General features: G+C 44.3%; 1 protein-coding gene across 1 annotated transcript in view; it reads right to left on the reverse strand.

The window, feature by feature from the left end:
• Positions 1 to 10,008: 10,008 nt before the first annotated feature.
• Positions 10,009 to 18,905, reverse strand: part of SUSD1 (sushi domain containing 1) — a 128,221-nt gene continuing 119,324 nt past the window's right edge. Inside the window, exons 19-21 of the mRNA XM_088018819.1 lie at positions 11,660 to 11,684; positions 11,077 to 11,170; positions 10,009 to 10,726 (exon numbers count right to left, since the gene is read on the reverse strand). Coding sequence (XP_087874945.1) covers positions 10,556 to 10,726; positions 11,077 to 11,170; positions 11,660 to 11,684 — 290 coding nt within the window. The 3' untranslated portion in view covers positions 10,009 to 10,555. The remainder of the gene's footprint in view (positions 10,727 to 11,076; positions 11,171 to 11,659; positions 11,685 to 18,905) is intronic.

Below are 18,905 nucleotides of genomic sequence, written 5' to 3' on the forward strand. Positions count from 1 at the left end.
AGAGGTTCTATGAATCCTACGTTCTTGGGAAACGGGTGAAGTCCCAGGGATTAAGGGCAATGACTGGGTGACCAGCTGATGAAAGCCACATGGGGGATGAAGGGCCAGTTGGCAACCCACCTGCTGGCAGAGGCTGGGGACGATGAGCTGCCTGGTCAACCTTAAAAAGCTAAGTGTGCAGTACGATCAATACAGATCACATTCCAGGCCACCTCCTTAAAGCTGTCTGTCAACTCCCCAAGGCTGTTCAGCTTCGTGCATCCTTCCAGGAAGGCGTACTGCCTGTTTCCCTCCAGAAGTGGGTCTCTTTCTTTGATCTCAGTTATAAGCCTTGATCATATCTATGCTTGGCTCTCACTGAGACTCACTTGCTCTCCCGCTGTATCTCCACTGTGGCTTCCAGCTCTGCATCTAACTCCAACCCCATCTGCGTGGCCTCTCCACGAGGCCTACAGGGTTCCGTAGGAGCAGCCTGCAGGGAGAGGGAGAGGAAGCCAGAGACGTGGCTGCAGCAATGAGGGGAAAGGGAGGAAAGCGGCTGACACCACAGGTGTGTTACAGCTGGAGACGGAGATGTAGTCTTGTGAGATCAGTCTGGGGGGCTGGTCCTTTTGCCTTTGTGGAGTTCCTTCAGTCCCCCTCTAATCCAGCAAATTGTTTCAGATGCACCAAACTCAGACTGATAGACCAGATGGCTATGCATTAATTTTCCAAGAGAAATCCAGTAAGAATACTGATGAACGCAGATCACAGGCAGCCAAGTCAGACTCAGCAGCTCTGCACTCTTGGCGGCAAGCTGGAGACAGGCTGATTCTTGGAGCCTCCCAGCCCTGTGCGCCATCTCCCTTATAGGGCTATGTGCAGTGTGGACAGTACATCCTCTGGCCCAGGACCGGGACATAGCCTTCCTTGTTCAGCTCAGGACTTGCACTGCCCAGCCACTGCCCCTTCCTAGGCTCTGTGATAACAATGCCCCTGTCCTGGGCACTGCCCTTTTTTAACCAGAAGGCAGTACGGTGGAGAGCTTCCCCATGTCCCTGACCATTACCAGCATGGCAGAGCCCCTGCAAACCACAAGGGCCCTGGATTCATCTGGTGCTCATCTCTGTGAGATCCCAAGCCACAGCGATCGCCCCCCAAAATGCCAAGTTCCCTTCACTCTTGGAACTCAGGCCTCTTTCAGGTTCTTGGGTCCACTCTTCACCGGAAGTCACAGCTGGTGGCTAAGAGCTGTGACTGCTCCCCCCCTCAGCCTCAGCCACTCTCTGCCTTACACGCTGACTTCCAAGTCCTTGGCTAGGGAGGGTCCTGGGGGCTGGGCGTAACCTTTGTGCTCTCCAGCTCTGATCCCAGGAGCTCTTTCCACCCTCTGGAAGCCTTGAGTCTGGTCAATGTTGCCTTACCCTGTCTAGCCCACCAAGTCTCAGGATGGCCACCTCCAGGGATCATAGGAGAGAGCTAACCCTCCAGGGCCACACGCTACCTCTCTCAAGTTTGGCAGAGATAGACTTTTTCAGGCCAAGTTCACAAACCCTGAATCCTGCTAACTAACCCAAAGGCTAGGAGATAGGACACATGCCCATGGACCCAGAGAAATGGCGCCCTTTCCGTCCCGCAAATCTCTGTGCCTCACTCAAGTGAATGCATCCAGTCAAAGATGACAAAGCAGCCTTACAGACCCAGGTGCCTTCCTAAAATCTCTGGGCCGTTGGTCATTTCTACTCCCTGCAGCCTTGACACCTCTCCCTAGAGAAAACAGAATTATGCCCTAGGGTTTTGCTATAAGGTCAAAATAGCCCTATCAGAAGGACCCAGGAAATACTGTGGTGAAGTTTAAAGTTTTTTTTCTTTAGCAACATGTGGTAGGCAGAATTCTAAGATGGCCTGCAATCCCTGCCCCCTAGTGTTCACAACCTATATAATCTTCCCCTCCTCTACCCCCACCCCCACCCCCACGCCCCTCCCCCGCCCCACCTCATCCTCCCGGTGGGACTTCCTTCTAAACAATAGAATACAGCAAAGGTGAAAGGATTTTGCAGATGTAATTAAGGTTCCCAATTAGTTGATTTTTCGATAGTTAAAAGGGAGAGAGATTGTCCTGGGTGGGCCTGACTTAGATGAAAGCCCTTTAAGAGAGGGACTACGTCCTCCCTGCATAGATTCTCCTAGCTGGCTTGATGAATTAGGCAGCTGTGTTCAGGAAGCCCACAAGGTAGGTGACTGCAGTTGGCCTGTAGTACTGTAGGTGGCATCTAAGACCTGAGCCACCAGCCACCAGCCAGCAAAATGTTGGGATTTTGCCCTACCATACAACCACAAGGAAATGAACACTGCCAACAATCTAAATGCATGGAAGAGAAATTTTCCTCAGTCAAACCTTCAGATGAAAATGCACCCTAGCCAATGCCTTGACTGCAGACTTGTGATACCCTGAGCAGAGAATCCAACTAAACTACACCCGGATCCTGACCCACAGAAACTGGGGCAGAATAAATGTGGACTGTTTTAAGCCACTACATTTGTGGTCATTTCTTGCACAGCAAACAGAAAACTAATACATGGCTACAAGCATATATAGTCTTTGCTATACTTCTCTTACAAATAGTTCACGTTCTAGTTTCTGGTTGTCCCCCAAAATCACATGGCCAAAGATTCACAGAAAACTTTTAAGAAAAATCACTCAATCACTACTGTGCAACAAGGAAAAACACACTCAATAAGAAGATGTGTGAAATTTTCAGAAGCCCAAATATATATAAAATTGAAGTGAACAGCTAGCAACAGAATTAAGGAGGAAAATATTTTTGTTTAAAATAATACTTTGGTGGGGCCACCTGGGTGGCTTGGTCGGTTAAGCCCAACTCCTGATTTTCACTCCAGTCATGACCTCAGGGTCAGGAGATCGAACCCTGCATCAGGCTCCATGCTCAGCAGGGAGTCTGCTTGAGGAGTCTCTCTCTCCCTCTCTCTTTGCCCATCCCCCCACACTTTCTCTCTAAAAGAAATAAATCTTAAAAATAAATAAAATAGGGGTGCCTGGATGGCTCAGTCGTTAAGCATCTGCCTTCGGCTCAGGTCATGATCCCAGGGTCCTGGGATCGAGCTCCACACTGGGCTCCCTGCTCCACGGGAAGCCTCCTTCTCCCTCTCCCACTCCCCCTGCTTGTGTTCCCTCTCTCGCTGTGTCTCTTTCTGTCAAATAAATTAAAATAAATAAAATCTTAAAATAAATAAATAAATAAAATAATACTTTGGTAACAACAAAAGAACTTTGGTAAACTATTTGGGTAAAGGTGGATGCTTACAGCATAGATTAGCAAAAAAAAAAAAAGGACATAGCTAAATTGTTCTATATTTCAGGAATTTAGAAAGTTTGATAAAGAAGAAAGATGGGAAGGGAAGAGAACTTTGAAGAACAGGGATAACTAGTATCCATTTGTAATTTGCATATCTAAAATATAACACTCTCCGTGGTGGGCAGAATAAGGGCCACCCAAGATGTCCACGTACCAGAAGCTATGACTATGTTCTCTCCCATAGCAAAAGAAACATTATAGATGTGATTAAGAAACCTGAGGTAGGGAGATTATCCTGGAATTTCCAGGCAGGCCCAAGGTAATCACAAGGATCCTTATAAGTGAAAGAGGTGGGGAGCCAGTCAAGAGTCAGAGAGTGATGTGAAGATGCACCACAGTCGGCTTTGAAGATCAAAGAAAGGCCACAGCTACAGAATGTGGGCAGCCTCCAGCAGCTGGAAAAGGCAAAGAAATGTATTCTCCCAAGAGCTTGCAGAAGCATCACAGTTCTGCCCATATGTTGACGTCAGCCCAGAGAGACTCATGACAGACTTGTGACTTCCAGAATGGTAAATTAATAAATGTGTGTGTGGTTGTAAGCCACCAAGTTTGTGACAGTTGGCGACAGCATCAACTGGAAAGTGATACACTCTCTCTTCATGTTCTCTAAACGCCCAAAGTCCTTAGTAAGACTTTGAGTGGAAATCATGGGAAGGAGCCAAGTTCTACAGGTGGGTCAGTGGGGGTGGAACAGGGACCCCACACAGGAGAGTGAGATGATCCGTCCACTGAAGCAGTTCAGAGGAAGCAGAGACTCGACCCTAGAGTTGATCCCAGGGATGTAACACAAGCACCTCTACTCCCTCATAGAATTTGCCAAAATTGTAAAAGACAGCACTGGATACTCTACCAATTTTGGAATAAGGAGTTAAACCAACCCTACCCAAATCCTCAGTGTCTCGGATTAGGTTGAGAAGGAAGCCACGCTGTCCCTGTCAGGTTTTGATTTGACCCATGTGTAACTGGATGTGAAAGGGCATACTTTTTCTTAAGAAACCTCATTTTTATGTTTTTGAATATACTTATGTTTCAAACCAAAACAAAATGAGAAGATAAACACTCAAAAGACTCCCCTTCACCCTGTCCATCCCACCCCATTCTCCCTTGCTCTATTTGTAACCATTTGCAGTAATTCATTATTATCCCAGTGTTTATGCGAGACTGAATACATATTTTCATTCTCCTGTCCTACACATAAGATAGGATACCATATACACGAGCAATACATCTTAGAAATCTCTCCATATCAGTGCACAGAGTTCTTCCTCATTCCTTTTTCACGACTGCATGATATTCCACTGTTATGAGGAAGTATCATAGTTCATTTAACTGGTTTCCTCCTGAGAGGCATGGGGTTGTTTCTCAGCTTTTGCGACGATAAATGATGTCACAGTGAGTAACTCTGTTCCTGTGTCATTCTGAACGTGTGCAGGGGAGCCCACAAGAAGTGGGACTGACAGGGTTGGGGACAAAGGCAAAGTAAGTATTGCCAGGTCCTGTTCCTTTCCACAGAGGTCGTACCATTCTGTACCCTCACTCAGTGTTCGAGTGCCTCAAAAGAGAGTGAGTTGTTAAAACTTTTGGATTTCCCTCAGATTGATAGGTGAGAAACGTTATCTTACTAACTGGCATTTCTCTTAAAGGTGAGGTTGAGCATCTTTTTTTTTTTAATGTTTAAAAGGGCCATTTGCATTTCCTTTTCTGTGAGCTGTAATCTCATATCCTCTGACCCCAAACTGTTCTTTTTGTTTTGACCAAAGTTCCAGAACCTGAAAATAATAGGTTGCAAGTACTTCCATATTCTAAAAGGAGGTTTTTCCCATAGTCTTGCGACCCTTTGCCCAATATCCAGGATATAAAGTGCTTTAAATGGAAAAGGTCAAAAGAAAGGAGTTCTTTGGAGAAAGCTATTGGTGTGCTGAGCATTTTCTATTCCCCCACCACAGTGGCGGCGGCGGCGGCGGCGGCGGGTGGGGGGGGAAGGAGACCTTCCTCAGGGCAAGCCTGGAAAGAGAAACTTCAAGGGAGCCCCACACTCAGAGAATCTGACTTGTGTACCCTAAAGCTTTGGAAGACACACTGGCCTGGTAACTGATTCCAAGGTTAACAAACTCAAGGGTCAAGAAGCTGAGGCTGTCAGGCCAGACAGCAGGACAAAAAAAAAGTAAGAACCACCCTGGGCGTGAGCTACACTTTCACTAATGGTAGGACAAAAGGTCAAATGAGTAAGAAAACTAGTCTGTGGCTGGAGCTAGCCGTGAGAGCAGGCAGCCCTGCATTTGGCATGGCAAGGATCTGCGAGTGTCCACAAGTCCAGCAGATACCTTGGAAAGTAATTAGGACTTCGGGGCAAGAAAGCTGCAGTGATGGAGCAGAGGGCACTTCCAGGGGCAGGAGCTGAGGCAGCGACTCGAGAGTCCAGGATAACAAAACATAAAATACCTAGACATACATAAAAATAAGCACAAACTACCTTGTAAGTTGAAAAACTAGAATACTCTAGAGAGGGGCACACACACAAAAATTAAATGGAGACACATACCATGCTGTGGGGTGGGAGCACTCATTATTTAACACATCTCCCCCCACCCCAAAAAAATGTTAAGATTTCAGGGGGGGAACTGACCAAATAATTCTTTAGTTTATGTACAATAAATATGTATCCCTGAACAAATACATAATAAAAGCTGAGGATAATCTGAGAATTAACAGAAAGAGTGGTAACTTACTTTTACTTGGTATGAAAAACCCTATTTTAAAATTACAGCAGGTGATATTGGCACAGAAATACATCAGTAGAACAAAGGGGAACGTTCAGAAATAGACTTTGGTATATGATTCAGTATATAATTCAAATCACTGGGGGAAAGAGTCAACGAATATTAATAGGACAACTGGCTAAACCATTTAGCAACTTAATAAAAAAGATCCACCCCCCGAATCTCACTCCTTATACTAAAATAAATTTCAGATGGGTTATAGACTTACGTGTTGTTTTTTTTTAAACTGTTGATTTAGATTTATTACCTTGAGACTGGAAGGTCCCTCCAAGCATGGCACCAAAGGCAAAATAGATTAGGAAAAGACTGATAAATTTGACTATCCAAATGTAAAGTTTTTGTGTGGCAATGTTTGACACAAACAAGGTCAAAAGGGAGATGATAAATTAGAAAATTTGTTTACAAAATATGACAGCTAGGAAAAAAATTACTATGATACAAAGAGCTTTTCATATCAATAAAAGACAAGCCAAGTACTTGAGAAAAAAAATAATTCACCAAGACAGAATTGCAAATGACCAGTCCACATGCAAATATAGAGATATGCAAGTAAAACACTGAGTCATCATTTTTCACCCATCAGATTAATCAAGATGAAACAGGTCAACAGTGCCCAGTGGTGTTTGAGGTTTTCTGCTGGTGAAAATGTCAACTGGTATAAACTTTCTGTTGAGATTCCTCTGACAATATGTAGTAAACACAAAATGTATATCATTTTCAATTTCATTCCCAGGAATTTGATAATTACATACATATGAATTGTATAAGGATAGCAAACGTCTGGAAACATTCTAAATGCACCATGCACAGAAGAGTATTGGTTAAAGAAGCTACAGCACAAACTTTTAACATAGTCACTATTGACATAAAAAATAAATAAATAAATGTGCCCAGGAAGGAAAGAAACAATAGTACAAAACATGTGTAGTTGAACCCCACTCTGGTAACCCTGAGTTGTGCCCAAAAAGTATGGATATGCACCAAAATGATTCATTCATTCCCTTTCTCAAACAATGAGCACACTGCTTTTTTTAACTGATTTGCTTCAATGTATCACCCGCCCCCAAACTTGGGCGCAGAAAAAGCCACACCCTCTTTCCTCTCCCATATCGTGCACTTCAGTTCAGTGACAATGGTTGTGGCAGGCAGAAGGCCCCCTAACACACTATTTGATTGACTACTACTACTGATACTGGTTTTCCCTCAGATGAATAGAATGGAAAAATAGAAGGCTTAGAAAATCTGAATGTGAGGTTAGCAATAAGAAGGGAGCACTGAGAATTCTTTTTTACTTCCTTTAAAATCAATTTAAATATTAACTTGATTCCAAGCTAATGTGGAATTGCAAGATAATCACTTCTGCTCTGGTCTTGGTTAAGTGCCCAGCTACAATTTCAGGTCTTGAGTCAGAGATGGGCTATTACGTATTTCCCCTAATTAACTTCCATCTGTTTGGTAGTTTGTGTTCTCTTCTAGAAGTGATGGAGGGGCGGGGAGATACCATATAGTGAAAACATAGATATAAAAAGGCCTGTGTTACAGTAGTTAAGGACAATGGTTCAAATGTGTATGTGTGTGTGTGTGTGTGTGTGTGTGTGTGTGTGTGTGTGTGTGTGTGTGTGTGTGTGTGTAGGCAATGCAAAGACCTGATTCTCCCCAAAACCAAAACGGCTGTTCAAAGGTTAGCTCAAGGCCTGTCCAATTCCAGGAATGAAGACTAGACTTGCAGTCAGAAGATTTGACCCCAAAATTCAGGTCACATACCTGTCTGAACCCATTTCTCCAGTCTAAAGTGGGGAAAATGGGGTAACCGCTGACCTTCCCACCATCCACAACTGTCGTGAGGAGGGGATGGAAGAATGTGTGTAAACAAAACCTCCAATGAGATAAATCAAAACTACAGAAATGCACACACACAAATCAGCCAGGGAATAATCAGCCCCCTAGCTGGGCAACCCCCAGTTTTGACTCTTCATCTAGAAGGGAGCACACAGCCGGGTCTCAGAGCTCAACTTGACACACTGTCCCCAAGACAGTTAATAAGGGAAAGATCCTTCCTCCACCCCCAGCTTGGACCTAGCTTTATGTAGTGGCATGCAAACCCAACTCCGAGCGCTGCCCTACCAGTCCTTCGACAAACAGACCCTGCGTTCTCCCAGGAAGACCCACTATCGCTCTCCTGAGATGCCCTCCCCACCTTAACCATGAATTGGCTTGGGAAAAAAAGAACAGTCTTGTGGCAAAGCTACCACGCGAATTTAGAGAACTTCTGGATGTCCTCAAGTTTATGAGAAAACAATTAGAACTGCAGAAAGATGGCACATCCTCTTGCCAATGCTCAGCACCTGCTCTTGTTAAGTAATACTACTGAGCAACTCTGGGCTGTCATTTAGAACATTCATAGGCAGTGAAAAAGTCCGTGTTTTTGTTATTTTAGTATTCTTTCATAAACTGTTCTGTACTTCCACACTATACCCACAAGTACATTTTACGTAATATTTTACTCAATATTTAGTGAGTTACTTTAACTAGAAGCTTCTGATACTAAGCAAGTGGGATTTCTTCCTTTCAATGACAATTTTGCTAAGCTCCCCTGTGGACCACAGGAACTTCTTTGGCAGCTAATTCTAAAGCTGGAAGTTAAGGGGGCTGCAGAAACATATGGTGTTTACAGAACCAGTAAAATAATAATGATAATAATAATGGGAGTTCAGATTCTCTTTTGGATAGAGGAGGCTTCCAGGAAAATCCTTACTCATCAGAGACCCTACCCTACACTAACCACGATAATGTGTAATGATTCCAAATTTCATTCAAAGACTGTGAAAATACTATGAGCTTGAATAGTTGCATATAAAAATTAAAAGCAGAAAGCTATGTGTATTAGTCTTTTGAGAGCTCGACTCTGTAAGTCACCTAAGATGAGAGCATGAAAGGTTCTAAATGCTGATCCTAGGTTATAGTCCGAGATGGTGCCTCAGAGGACAAAGGACAATTATTCCGAATACTGCCGAATGCTGATGGGGCCTGGGGCTAACAGCTGTCCCTGAACACCCAAGTGTCAGGATATCACTTCCCTCTCTCTGACTCTCCCCAGTTGAGGGGATATACTTGGAGCCAGGTCTCCCAGGGCAGGGCAGCTTCACAGACAGTTTCCACCTGTTTCTATTGTTCCTCTCGTTTCCTCCTCTGCCCACCAGCCCAGACCACTCAGATCTGACCCTCAACGAATGCCCAGTGAGCTAGCGGGGAGAGAACAGAGCCGCCCACCCACCCCGTCAGGAACACTGTCCCTCTTCTGCAGGACTACAACCCTGCACAATTCCAGGGCCACGTTCATATACACTGCGCCCGAAGGTCATATACTAGAACTGTCCCCTGCTTGCCTCCCCCAAGCTTTTTATTCTCCAGGCCTCGAAAGAGGGAGAAGAGGGAGAATACCATTGTTGCCTAGGAGAGCCACATGCCTCTGCTCCACTCGTTTCTTACTGAGCCTTGGAGTCACGCCATCAGTTAGGGAGGAAAGTTAAAAAACACCGATTCAGGCTTTAAAAGTCCAATCTAATACGCCCATCTGTAAATTCAGCAAGTTGAGAGCGGGCCCAGGACAGCTTACATCTAATGTGTCATGGTTCATGATAAAGTAACAGCCATAGTCACTGAGGCTGTAGGTAAAGGGGAAGATCACATCACTCACATTCTTCCCCCTTCCCTGCAAACACATGGGCTGGGCATGGACTTGACAGTGTTTCAGCCCATTGTTACTACATGAGCACCAAATCTAAAGGAAGACAAGGGCATTTTTAAGAGAGAGTAATGAAAAAAGTTAGCCAAGACTGCTATAAACTTTGGTGTGGAAGAGAAGAACTGTCTAAATTAACAGAATATTTTTATTTGAATGAAAACTTATGGCTTTTGAATACCTGTAAGACCCATGGATCTGTATCAAAGCAACGCTGCCTGACATTGCAGGGAACTTACTGGAGTGGCCAGGTTAGTATACTTTCTATTAGTATGTCAATTAATTATAGGAAAGGGGTTGCTTCTAAAATGTTTGACAAGTTGCCTCTGTCAATGATCTCTATCCTTTTCGATGACCTCCTTCATAAAGGCAAATTCTAGCCCAAACTTAAGTCCATCTCATTGCTCATTGTAAAATGATGGTTCCAAATTAATCCAGAGATGCTATAAAGGAAGGTGCAGAGACTCTCTTGCATTCAATTTCCAGAAGAGCTGACTCTCAGGAATCACTCAGAGGAAGACAAAGGTCCAACCCACATGATCTGTAGCCTGTGGTCAATATTACAGTATCTATCAAGGGTCTCAAGTACACGGACACAGAACTGGTTGTGTAGTAGGCAGAAAAGATGTCAGCAATTCCTGAGTTTCCTCCTCTTGGTGGGGGTTCCACAGAGGTATTCACCATCTTGAATCCAGAAATGGGGCCAAGCTGGGGATGGAAAAAGTTGCAGACCCAGACCACCTGGATGGAAGCCACACGGGGCCTCTGTGTAGGCAGGCACCTGAGAAGCTGTCATAACACCTGCCCCAGCAGCACTGCATCCCCCACACGTAGCGCCCATCTGCAATCTAGACATGGAGGAGAAAAAGAGTCCATTGACACACTTTGGTTTTCCCTTGGTGCATCTGTATGCGCAGCTTACGTACCCTCACGGGAAGCAGCGTGGTAGATCATCCACCACTCTGTGAGTAGCCAGGGCAGCCATCACTGACCCTGCTCCTTTTCTGCACCAGAAGGGCACCCCCCGCCCCGTCCTGAGATGTAGAGCTACTCATACTTCTCACCTGCTGAGTGCTGAGCCCAGGATGACCTCTACCCACAGCCCCTTTGACCCTCTTCAATCCCAGCTGTTCTTCATGACTCCAACCCCATCCTTCCACCATTCCACTCATTTCTCAAAAATGACAGTCTCACATACCACACGGCTGAGAAGGAGAGGAATGCGAGAACAATCACAACGGCCATGGAGCCCAGCCCGACGCCCAGCATCTGCTGCAGCATGAATGACGAATCTGCGGGACAAAACCACACATTGAGCCCACAGCACACAATCATGGCCCTCCTGGGAGGCACACGTGCACCTGTGCTCACTCCAGTCTAACCCAGAGCTTAGCCCCATTTAACAAACCATCCCAAGAATGCCCAGAGTGCCTCTGTGTCCCCTGAGTCAGCCCTGAGGGTGTAGGACCTAAGGAAAACACAGTCCCGGGGTATTTCTGAAAGGAAATGGAAACGAAGGCCACATTCAAGTTACAAGGGATAAAAAAGGTCATCTTGCTGTGCATACAAATACGGTGGATTGTGTTGCTCGTATTGGTCCTCTCTCAGTCAACTGCACTGAAAGCTTTTATGGGCAGTTTTCCTTTGCATTGAGGAAGAAGTCATCCTGGACTTTTGCTCCAGAAGTGATAGGTAGCTCCAATGGGCAAATATAGCAAATGAATCCTCTCTGATGGATGGAGTCATCTGTCATTTTCCCAACACACCAACAAGGATAGTACCTCCTCGCTCTGCTCAGCAGGTTGCCTTGAGGATAAAGTAAGAAAATTAATGTAGGGCACCTGGGTGGCTCAGTCGGTTAAGTGTCTGCCTTTGGCTCAGGTCATGATCCTGGGATCCTGGGATCGAGCCCAGCATCGGGCTCCCTGCTCAGTGGGGAGTCTGCTTCTCCCTCTGCCTCTGCCTCTCCCCTAACTTGCGCACATGCGTGCCTTCTCTCTCAAATAAATAAAATCTTTTTTTTTTTTAAAGAAAATTAATGTAAAAGCTCTCTGAAAGACATACATATGTTCTATTTGGGGGTGTAACATATGTTGACTGCAGGGAGATCCTTTGCTATAGACTGAAAAACACCCACACTTGAGTTGCACATTTGGGCCAAGTGACTGAATCAGAGCATCATGTTCTACACCAAAGGTCTCATTTTAAATTACAAACAACTTATTTAGCACTTACGATATGCCAAACACTGTTCTAATGACTTCTCCTAACTACCTAGTGAGTACTATAATAATAGTACCAGGTATTACAATAATAGTGCCTGGCTTAATAACACACTGAGTACTATTATTATTCCCATTTTACTGATGAGGGACTGAGGCATGGTGTTGTTCAGCAACTTGTCCATGATCACACAGCTAATAAACAACAGAGTAAGGATCCAAACCCGAGCTGTCTGGCTTCAACATCTTTGCTTTTAACCACAACACCCTGCTTTCCCAGTGCAGATCTGAATCCAGTCCTGTCTACAGCAGAGCAGGTCACGCTCCCCCTCAGGAGTTAGGGGTGCAGGCCCTGCCCTTTCCTGCAGAGGCTGATGATGATGGGATAGTTCCTCTTTAAAAGAACAAAGGTCTGCATGCAATGGTGCCACCAGACATTGAAAAGATCTTGGGGGTTGATGTTACATATATAGAATTATAAAAGAAAAACACTGCCCAGCCATGGAAGAAGTGTAAGGAAGTGCAACTAAGTCCAAATTTTGCCAGATAATTTGTCATGGTTGTCATTGTCAGAATATGAAATTTTTTCACTTTTCGGTACCCTCCTTTTACTGATGCCCCAGGCATATGCTTAGTCTGCCCCATGGGGCATCCAGTACTGCCTAGGAGGAGCTGAAAACAGCAAAAGCAAAGATCTGCTAAGTAAGGAGGAGGGACTTGAGAGGAAAAACAGTAGCCCCTGAACGTGAGACCCTCGAAACAGAGATGACTCGTTTCCCTGGCAGCAAATGAGACTCATCCGAGAAGAGTTCTTGCTCCTTAACTCTCTCATCACCAAATCTGCGCTATCCAACACAGTAGCCACTGGTCTCAATGTGGCTGTTTAAACCTAAATTAGTACTAATTTAGGTTTAAACTAAATTAAATTAAAAATTCAGTTTCTCAATCATTATCATCTCAAGTGCTCAATTTCAAGTACACACTTCAAGTGCGCAGTAGCCTCATGTGGCTGGTTGCTACCATATTGGACAGCACCACTTTAAAACCATTCCACTGTTGTAGAGAGTTGCAGGAAGGTACCGTTCAATCTCCACAACCAGGTTAAGAGCAGTTTGGTTCTATTCTGTCACAGGGTAGCTGGCACCAGCAGAAGCAGCCGTGGAATACACTTCTTGCTAAAAAGCTCTGAAAAACCCATTACCTCAGAAAGTGTTGTCAAGAGACTTTCCAGAAAAACATGGCTTATATTGTTTGGCTACCTTTAGGATTCAGAAGAAAAAGGCTTTGACATTTTAAGAAGCCATACTACAGAATAGAAGGAGAAGCTGTGGTTAAACTAGAAATTAGTAGAGAAAAAAACTGGGGGAGTGACTTGAATGACTACCTATTAAAACAGTGCAGTATCAGCATCGGGATGAACATACTGGAACAAAATAGTGTAGAAACAAACCCATGTATATCAAATAATTTCCAAGTCAGGTTGTCCAAGTCTGTATCTGAACATCCTAACTGTGGACTCTGGACAAGTTATTCAGCCATTCTGTGCCTCAATTGCCCCACTGAGGGATGATCTAGTAACACGGGAATGATAATAATAGTACCCACCTTATAGGGTTATTGTGAGAAATAAATGAGCTAAGTCCTGTTAGGACTGTGCCCTGGACACAGTAGGCAACTGGCAAATGTCAGCTATGGTTCATTATTGTTGTTTGTTACTGTTTCAAGTCATTAGGGGAAATGACATATTATTCATAATTCGTGTTGAGAAAACTGGCTGACCATTTAGAATAAAGTGATTTTGATCATTAGAGCTTATACTATATATGCCAAAATAAAATCCAGACAGATTAAAGACTTAAATGGAAACCTAGAAGAGTCAGAACAAAGGGTAAATTAATCCTTATCTAAAATATCTCAAGCAGGTACAAATTGTCTAACTGTATTTATTAATGCAGAAACCATAATGCTCACTGCTGGGATCTGCTCTTTCTACCACAGAGCCACCTCCTAAAAGATCTTGCCTGGCCCTTGACTGCAAGTTATCATCAACTACACTTTGCAAACTCTGTCTTCCTCATACAAAGTTCCACGTTCTTTGCTCATCTCTGGTCGACTTAAGTTTGCTCTTCAAGATTTCTTAAAGATCACCTGCAGTTGTTCACCATCTCACTTGCAAATTGTATGAACCTGCTAGAATGTGCTTCATCCAGGTCAGAAGGCATTAATTTATATGAAGCAGTTAGCTCTTCTCTTGCTTTTAAAATGTACCCCCCCAAACCAACAGGACAGAAGCAAAGTTGGAGTTGATGGACCTTTCTCCTGACCATCCACCAGCAGGACATCATTCACCCCAAGCAATGGGCCTACCCAACTATTCCTTACTCTAGATGTAAATATTGGAAAATCACCTTTTTCTTTTTAATTATTCTGCATAACATGACTTGGGTTTTGGCTTCAGGCATGATTCTTGCTGGTGTAGGTCTCTTGGTCTACTTTGTGTATGTACTCTGTGAAAATCTGAGTCCGTCCAACCCAGAACCCTTACAGTGTAGCCACACAAGATTTCTTTAGGGATTTTCCCAGTTAATTCCTCACTGAGAAAATTTACAACTGGCCAATTCGAATTACATTTTTTAGAGCTTTGCTGTCTTCTGGTTACCTTCCTTTCACGGTTTCATGCTTTATAAAATCATGCTTATTTTTTTTCTGAATCACTTGTAGAATATTCTTTTGGAAACTCAAGTGAATCATGTGTTATATCACAGTGACTCATTTTTGGAGAGAGTAAATCCATTAGGTTAAAAGCTGCCTTTCTCTTCAGGGTGGCTCCCAGAGGAGGTACAGTGTTCGTGAGGCGTGACAGGGCTTCTCTGGGCTTATCTTTTAACTCTTCCACTAATGCAAATACCACAGGTGCTGAAGAGCAAGTTAGGAAGACTCCATGCCTACTTTCAAGCTTCCGGACAGCCTGAGAACTTCCTGTGGCTGTCGACATTTTTTCATGAATTTATATGAGCAGGGTCACTTCCTGAAAGCGATAATCCTGTTCTCCAAAAGGTACAAATAATTTGCACCATGACGTCTAGTTAGCATGTTAAATTCTTCTTCCGCTATCCTAAGGTCTCCTCACTTGAGTTCTATGCAGAGTGGGTAATGACAAAGGAGATCAAAGTAAGAGATTAATTTAGAGATATGTAACACCTGATGAATCAGCAACATTTTTGAATTCATTTTCTAGTGCAGCTTAGCAGCTAGTCCCCACTCATTAGCTCGCAGTTCTGTGGGCCAGGAGTTCAGGCACATTGTGACTGGGTCCTCTGCTCAGCGTCTTCCAAGGCTGAAATCAATGTGTCAAGTGGGCTGCATTTCCCTCTGGAGCCTCTGGGAAAGAATCTGCTTCCAAATTCTTTGCAGATGTGGGGCTGAGGTCCCCATATTCTTACTAGCTGCCAGCTATCAGCCACTCAGCTCCTACTGGCCACCCACATTCCTGCCATGTGGGTTCCCTCCACCTTCAAAGACAGCAGGAGAAACCCTTATTCATGTCGGATCCATCTCGCCTTTGAATCTCCAATCTCCTGTTTCTGACCTCTAGATCCAGATTTAAAGGGCTCATGTGAAGGTCAGGTCCATCTGGATAATCTCCCTACTCGGGACCTTAATTCTTCAAATCCTTTCTCAGCAACACTTAGTATAGCCTTTGAATGAGTAACTGAGAGAAGGTGGGTGTATACCAGTGGCCAGGAATTTGTGAGGCCAGCCACAATGATGAAGGGTTAAAGTATGCGTGTGTGTTTGTGTATGTGTGTATACATACAAGTGCACAGCATATACAAACACATACATACACACTAGGCTTCCATCTTCTCTGGTTCACTTAAGTATTGCACTTACTGTGCTTCATTTTTCATCCGACTCTACTGCTGGTTGACCAGTAATCCTCCAACCCAATTCGCTAAATTCTGATTAGGTACCAATGTGCACCAGGCACTGCCCCCCTTCTTCAAATGCTCTCCCTCAGGGGTATGCAATCTAGCAAGAAAAGACAAGTGCACCAGTTGCACTATGGTATGGCAGAATGGCTAAAAGAGAGGGAGGGAGGGAGAGAGAGAGAGATCCTGCCCCACTGAGGAAATGAAAAAAGCTTCATGGAGGACATACCATTTGATTTTAACCTTGACAAACAGGTGGGATTGTAATAAGCTAATAAACAGAGATTACAGGAAGGTCATAGGGCAAGCCAGGTAGAAATAAATAGGTTAATTGTATGAACAAAGACACTAAGGAAAGTAAGCAAGGACCATAACCAGAGAAGAGCAGACACATCACCTTGAATGGAGAAGATGAGAGGCAACCAGAAGGGTAAGCTGGTGTCAAACCGAGGCCTTAGAAACCAGTCTAAAACGTTAATAGAGAACTCTGGAAGAACCACCAGGGGAAGTAATCAAATTAGAGCTACAGTTTAGAAATAGGAGTTAGACGTGTAGGCTGGAGTGAAGGAGCCCCTGAACACCATGGTGGGAGAGGAAGAAGGAGGCTCTGCCAGTCATCTATGCTACAGCTATAAAGGCCTATGCTCAGGGCGTGAATCCAGACATGAGATGGGCACACCCTAGGTGTAAAATGTGGGCTGAAAGGGAAAGGGGAATGGTCACTAATGACTCAGGGGTTTCACCCCTATGACTGAAAAGTGTTCTGTGAATACAGTTTGTGATCATCTCACGCATATCAAATGACCTTGCTTTGTGACTCAAGAAATCAAAGAGCCAGTACTTTGTGGCTGGAAGGGATCTGAGAGATCTTGGTAAGAGGCAATTGAGAACCAGCCAAGTTAAACACAATTTCAAAGACATTAGGCTGTTGAGTAGCAAGGCTCAAGCAAGGAAACCCAGGCCTCTGCATTTCCCCTCAAGCCAACTGCTGGCTCCCTGGTAGTCATCACAAAGCTCTTTTAGGGGCAATCTGCATAAGGTAAATAGCAGAATTCCTCCCTGAGCAAAGGTGAGAATGGGGCAGTTGCTTGGCACAGATGAACTGGAACAAGTTCAGGACTAATCTGGATCCTAGTTCTCTCCAAATTACTTTCTGAGATGGCAGTCTCCGACATTTTTGCAAAAAGGGACTGCCAGAGGTGAGTGCATGACATGTAGATATTTATATCAGAATTGCCTTCAGCGTTTTAAAAAAACAGTGGGCTTCTCTCTTATCTCCAGAGCCTTCCAATAGTATGAATTCAAAGGTTTGAGCTCTCTTTCAACACTGGTTCTCAGGCTGAGGAGGGTAAAGAAGGCACTACCAAAAGCCACTTAGATTCTATTTCCAAAGCAAAATCCTTCCTGTTAACTTCATCACAGTAGCCAGCTCTTCGGCCATTTCTTCTACCCAGTTAGAGTGTTTGCTAATCTTATCAAACAGCTGCTGAAACCAGTGGATTCTGGAAGCTATTTCTAAGCCTGTCTAGGAGGCTTGCACATCTCCATTCTTCAGATAAAAGCACCTCTTTTCTTTGTGGGAACTGCATTCCCACCCTTAAAGCCTCAGGGAATGCACTGGCTGAAAAATTTCCAAATGCTGGAACATGTGGTTGTTTCTTGTGGTCTTCACTTAAATTTCAAGACAGGAAGCTAGGCCTATCTGCACGCATTAGTGTAAGAGCATACATCTCTGTGAAGGGAGACCCTCACTAATTATGCTAAGTAAAATAAGTCAGACAGAGAGAGACAAATACTATATGATCATAGTTATACAAGGAATCTAAAAAGGCTGAATTCTATATAGAAACAGAGAGAATGGTAGTTGCCAGGGCCTGGGGGGTGGAGAGAAGTGGGGAAATGTTGGCCAAAGGGTACAAACTTCCAGTTATAAAATAAATTAAGTACTGGGGATCTAATGTGCAACATGGTAACTATAATTATCAATACTGTATTATATGACTGAAAGTTGCTAGGAGAGTAGATCTTAAATGTTCACACATACACAAATATATACACGGTAATTTGTGAGGTGATGGAGGTGTTAACTAACCTTATTTAGGTCATTATTTCGCAGTACAAATCAAATCATCACACTGCACAAATTAACCTCAATGTTATGTAAATTATATCTCATGAAAGTGGAGGGGTGGGGTGGGGGAGACCCTTGCCGCCTGGCAACCACAATCCAAGATGGCTGATGGTCAGGTAATGCGCCTTGCCCAGTAGAAAAGCCATGTCCTCCGCTCTTATGGAAGTTGGTGTAAGCAGAGATAAAAAGATGGGAAATAAGATTAGAAGATAAGCAGACAAATGAAGGAAGCCTAATTCTCTAGGTCCCTCCCAATCATTTCCTGCTAAGCACCCTCTACTGACAAGGTAACAGATCCCTCACTGTAAAGTGCCCTTTGCTGGGATCCTTCTGGAAGCAGCGTTATATGGGCACTTCCTTACCACCCCAGCCTATTGTCTCTTGCTGCTCTGAGGTGAGGGGCAGGATGTAAGGGGTTAAACTGATGCTCCAAGCTAATAGCAAAATTCCTCAGGCTGTTGCTAGGACTCATAAACCACAAAGAAAAGGTCCAGATTCAGGGGTCATAAACTTGACAAGATTTCTGGTATTAGCTACAAACTCACGGAATCCCTGGGAATCAAATCCACTGGCTGGCTGGCTGCCTGTTGGTTGAAAGAAACGTACTGCCAGGGAAATCCCACGTCTGGCAGACACAGAGCTGCGATTGCTCAATCCCTGAGGCAGCTCTCCCACCTGGACAGCTGCCCAGGGTAAGGAAGTTTGAGGCTGTCGAGCACTCAGTAGAGCTCCTCCCTGCTGC

The sequence above is a fragment of the Eumetopias jubatus genome, unplaced genomic scaffold (genome assembly GCF_037043125.1).
Source record: "Eumetopias jubatus isolate StellerSeaLion01/CBP00866 unplaced genomic scaffold, mEumJub1_p1.0 scaffold_15, whole genome shotgun sequence".
NCBI lineage: Eukaryota > Metazoa > Chordata > Mammalia > Carnivora > Otariidae > Eumetopias > Eumetopias jubatus.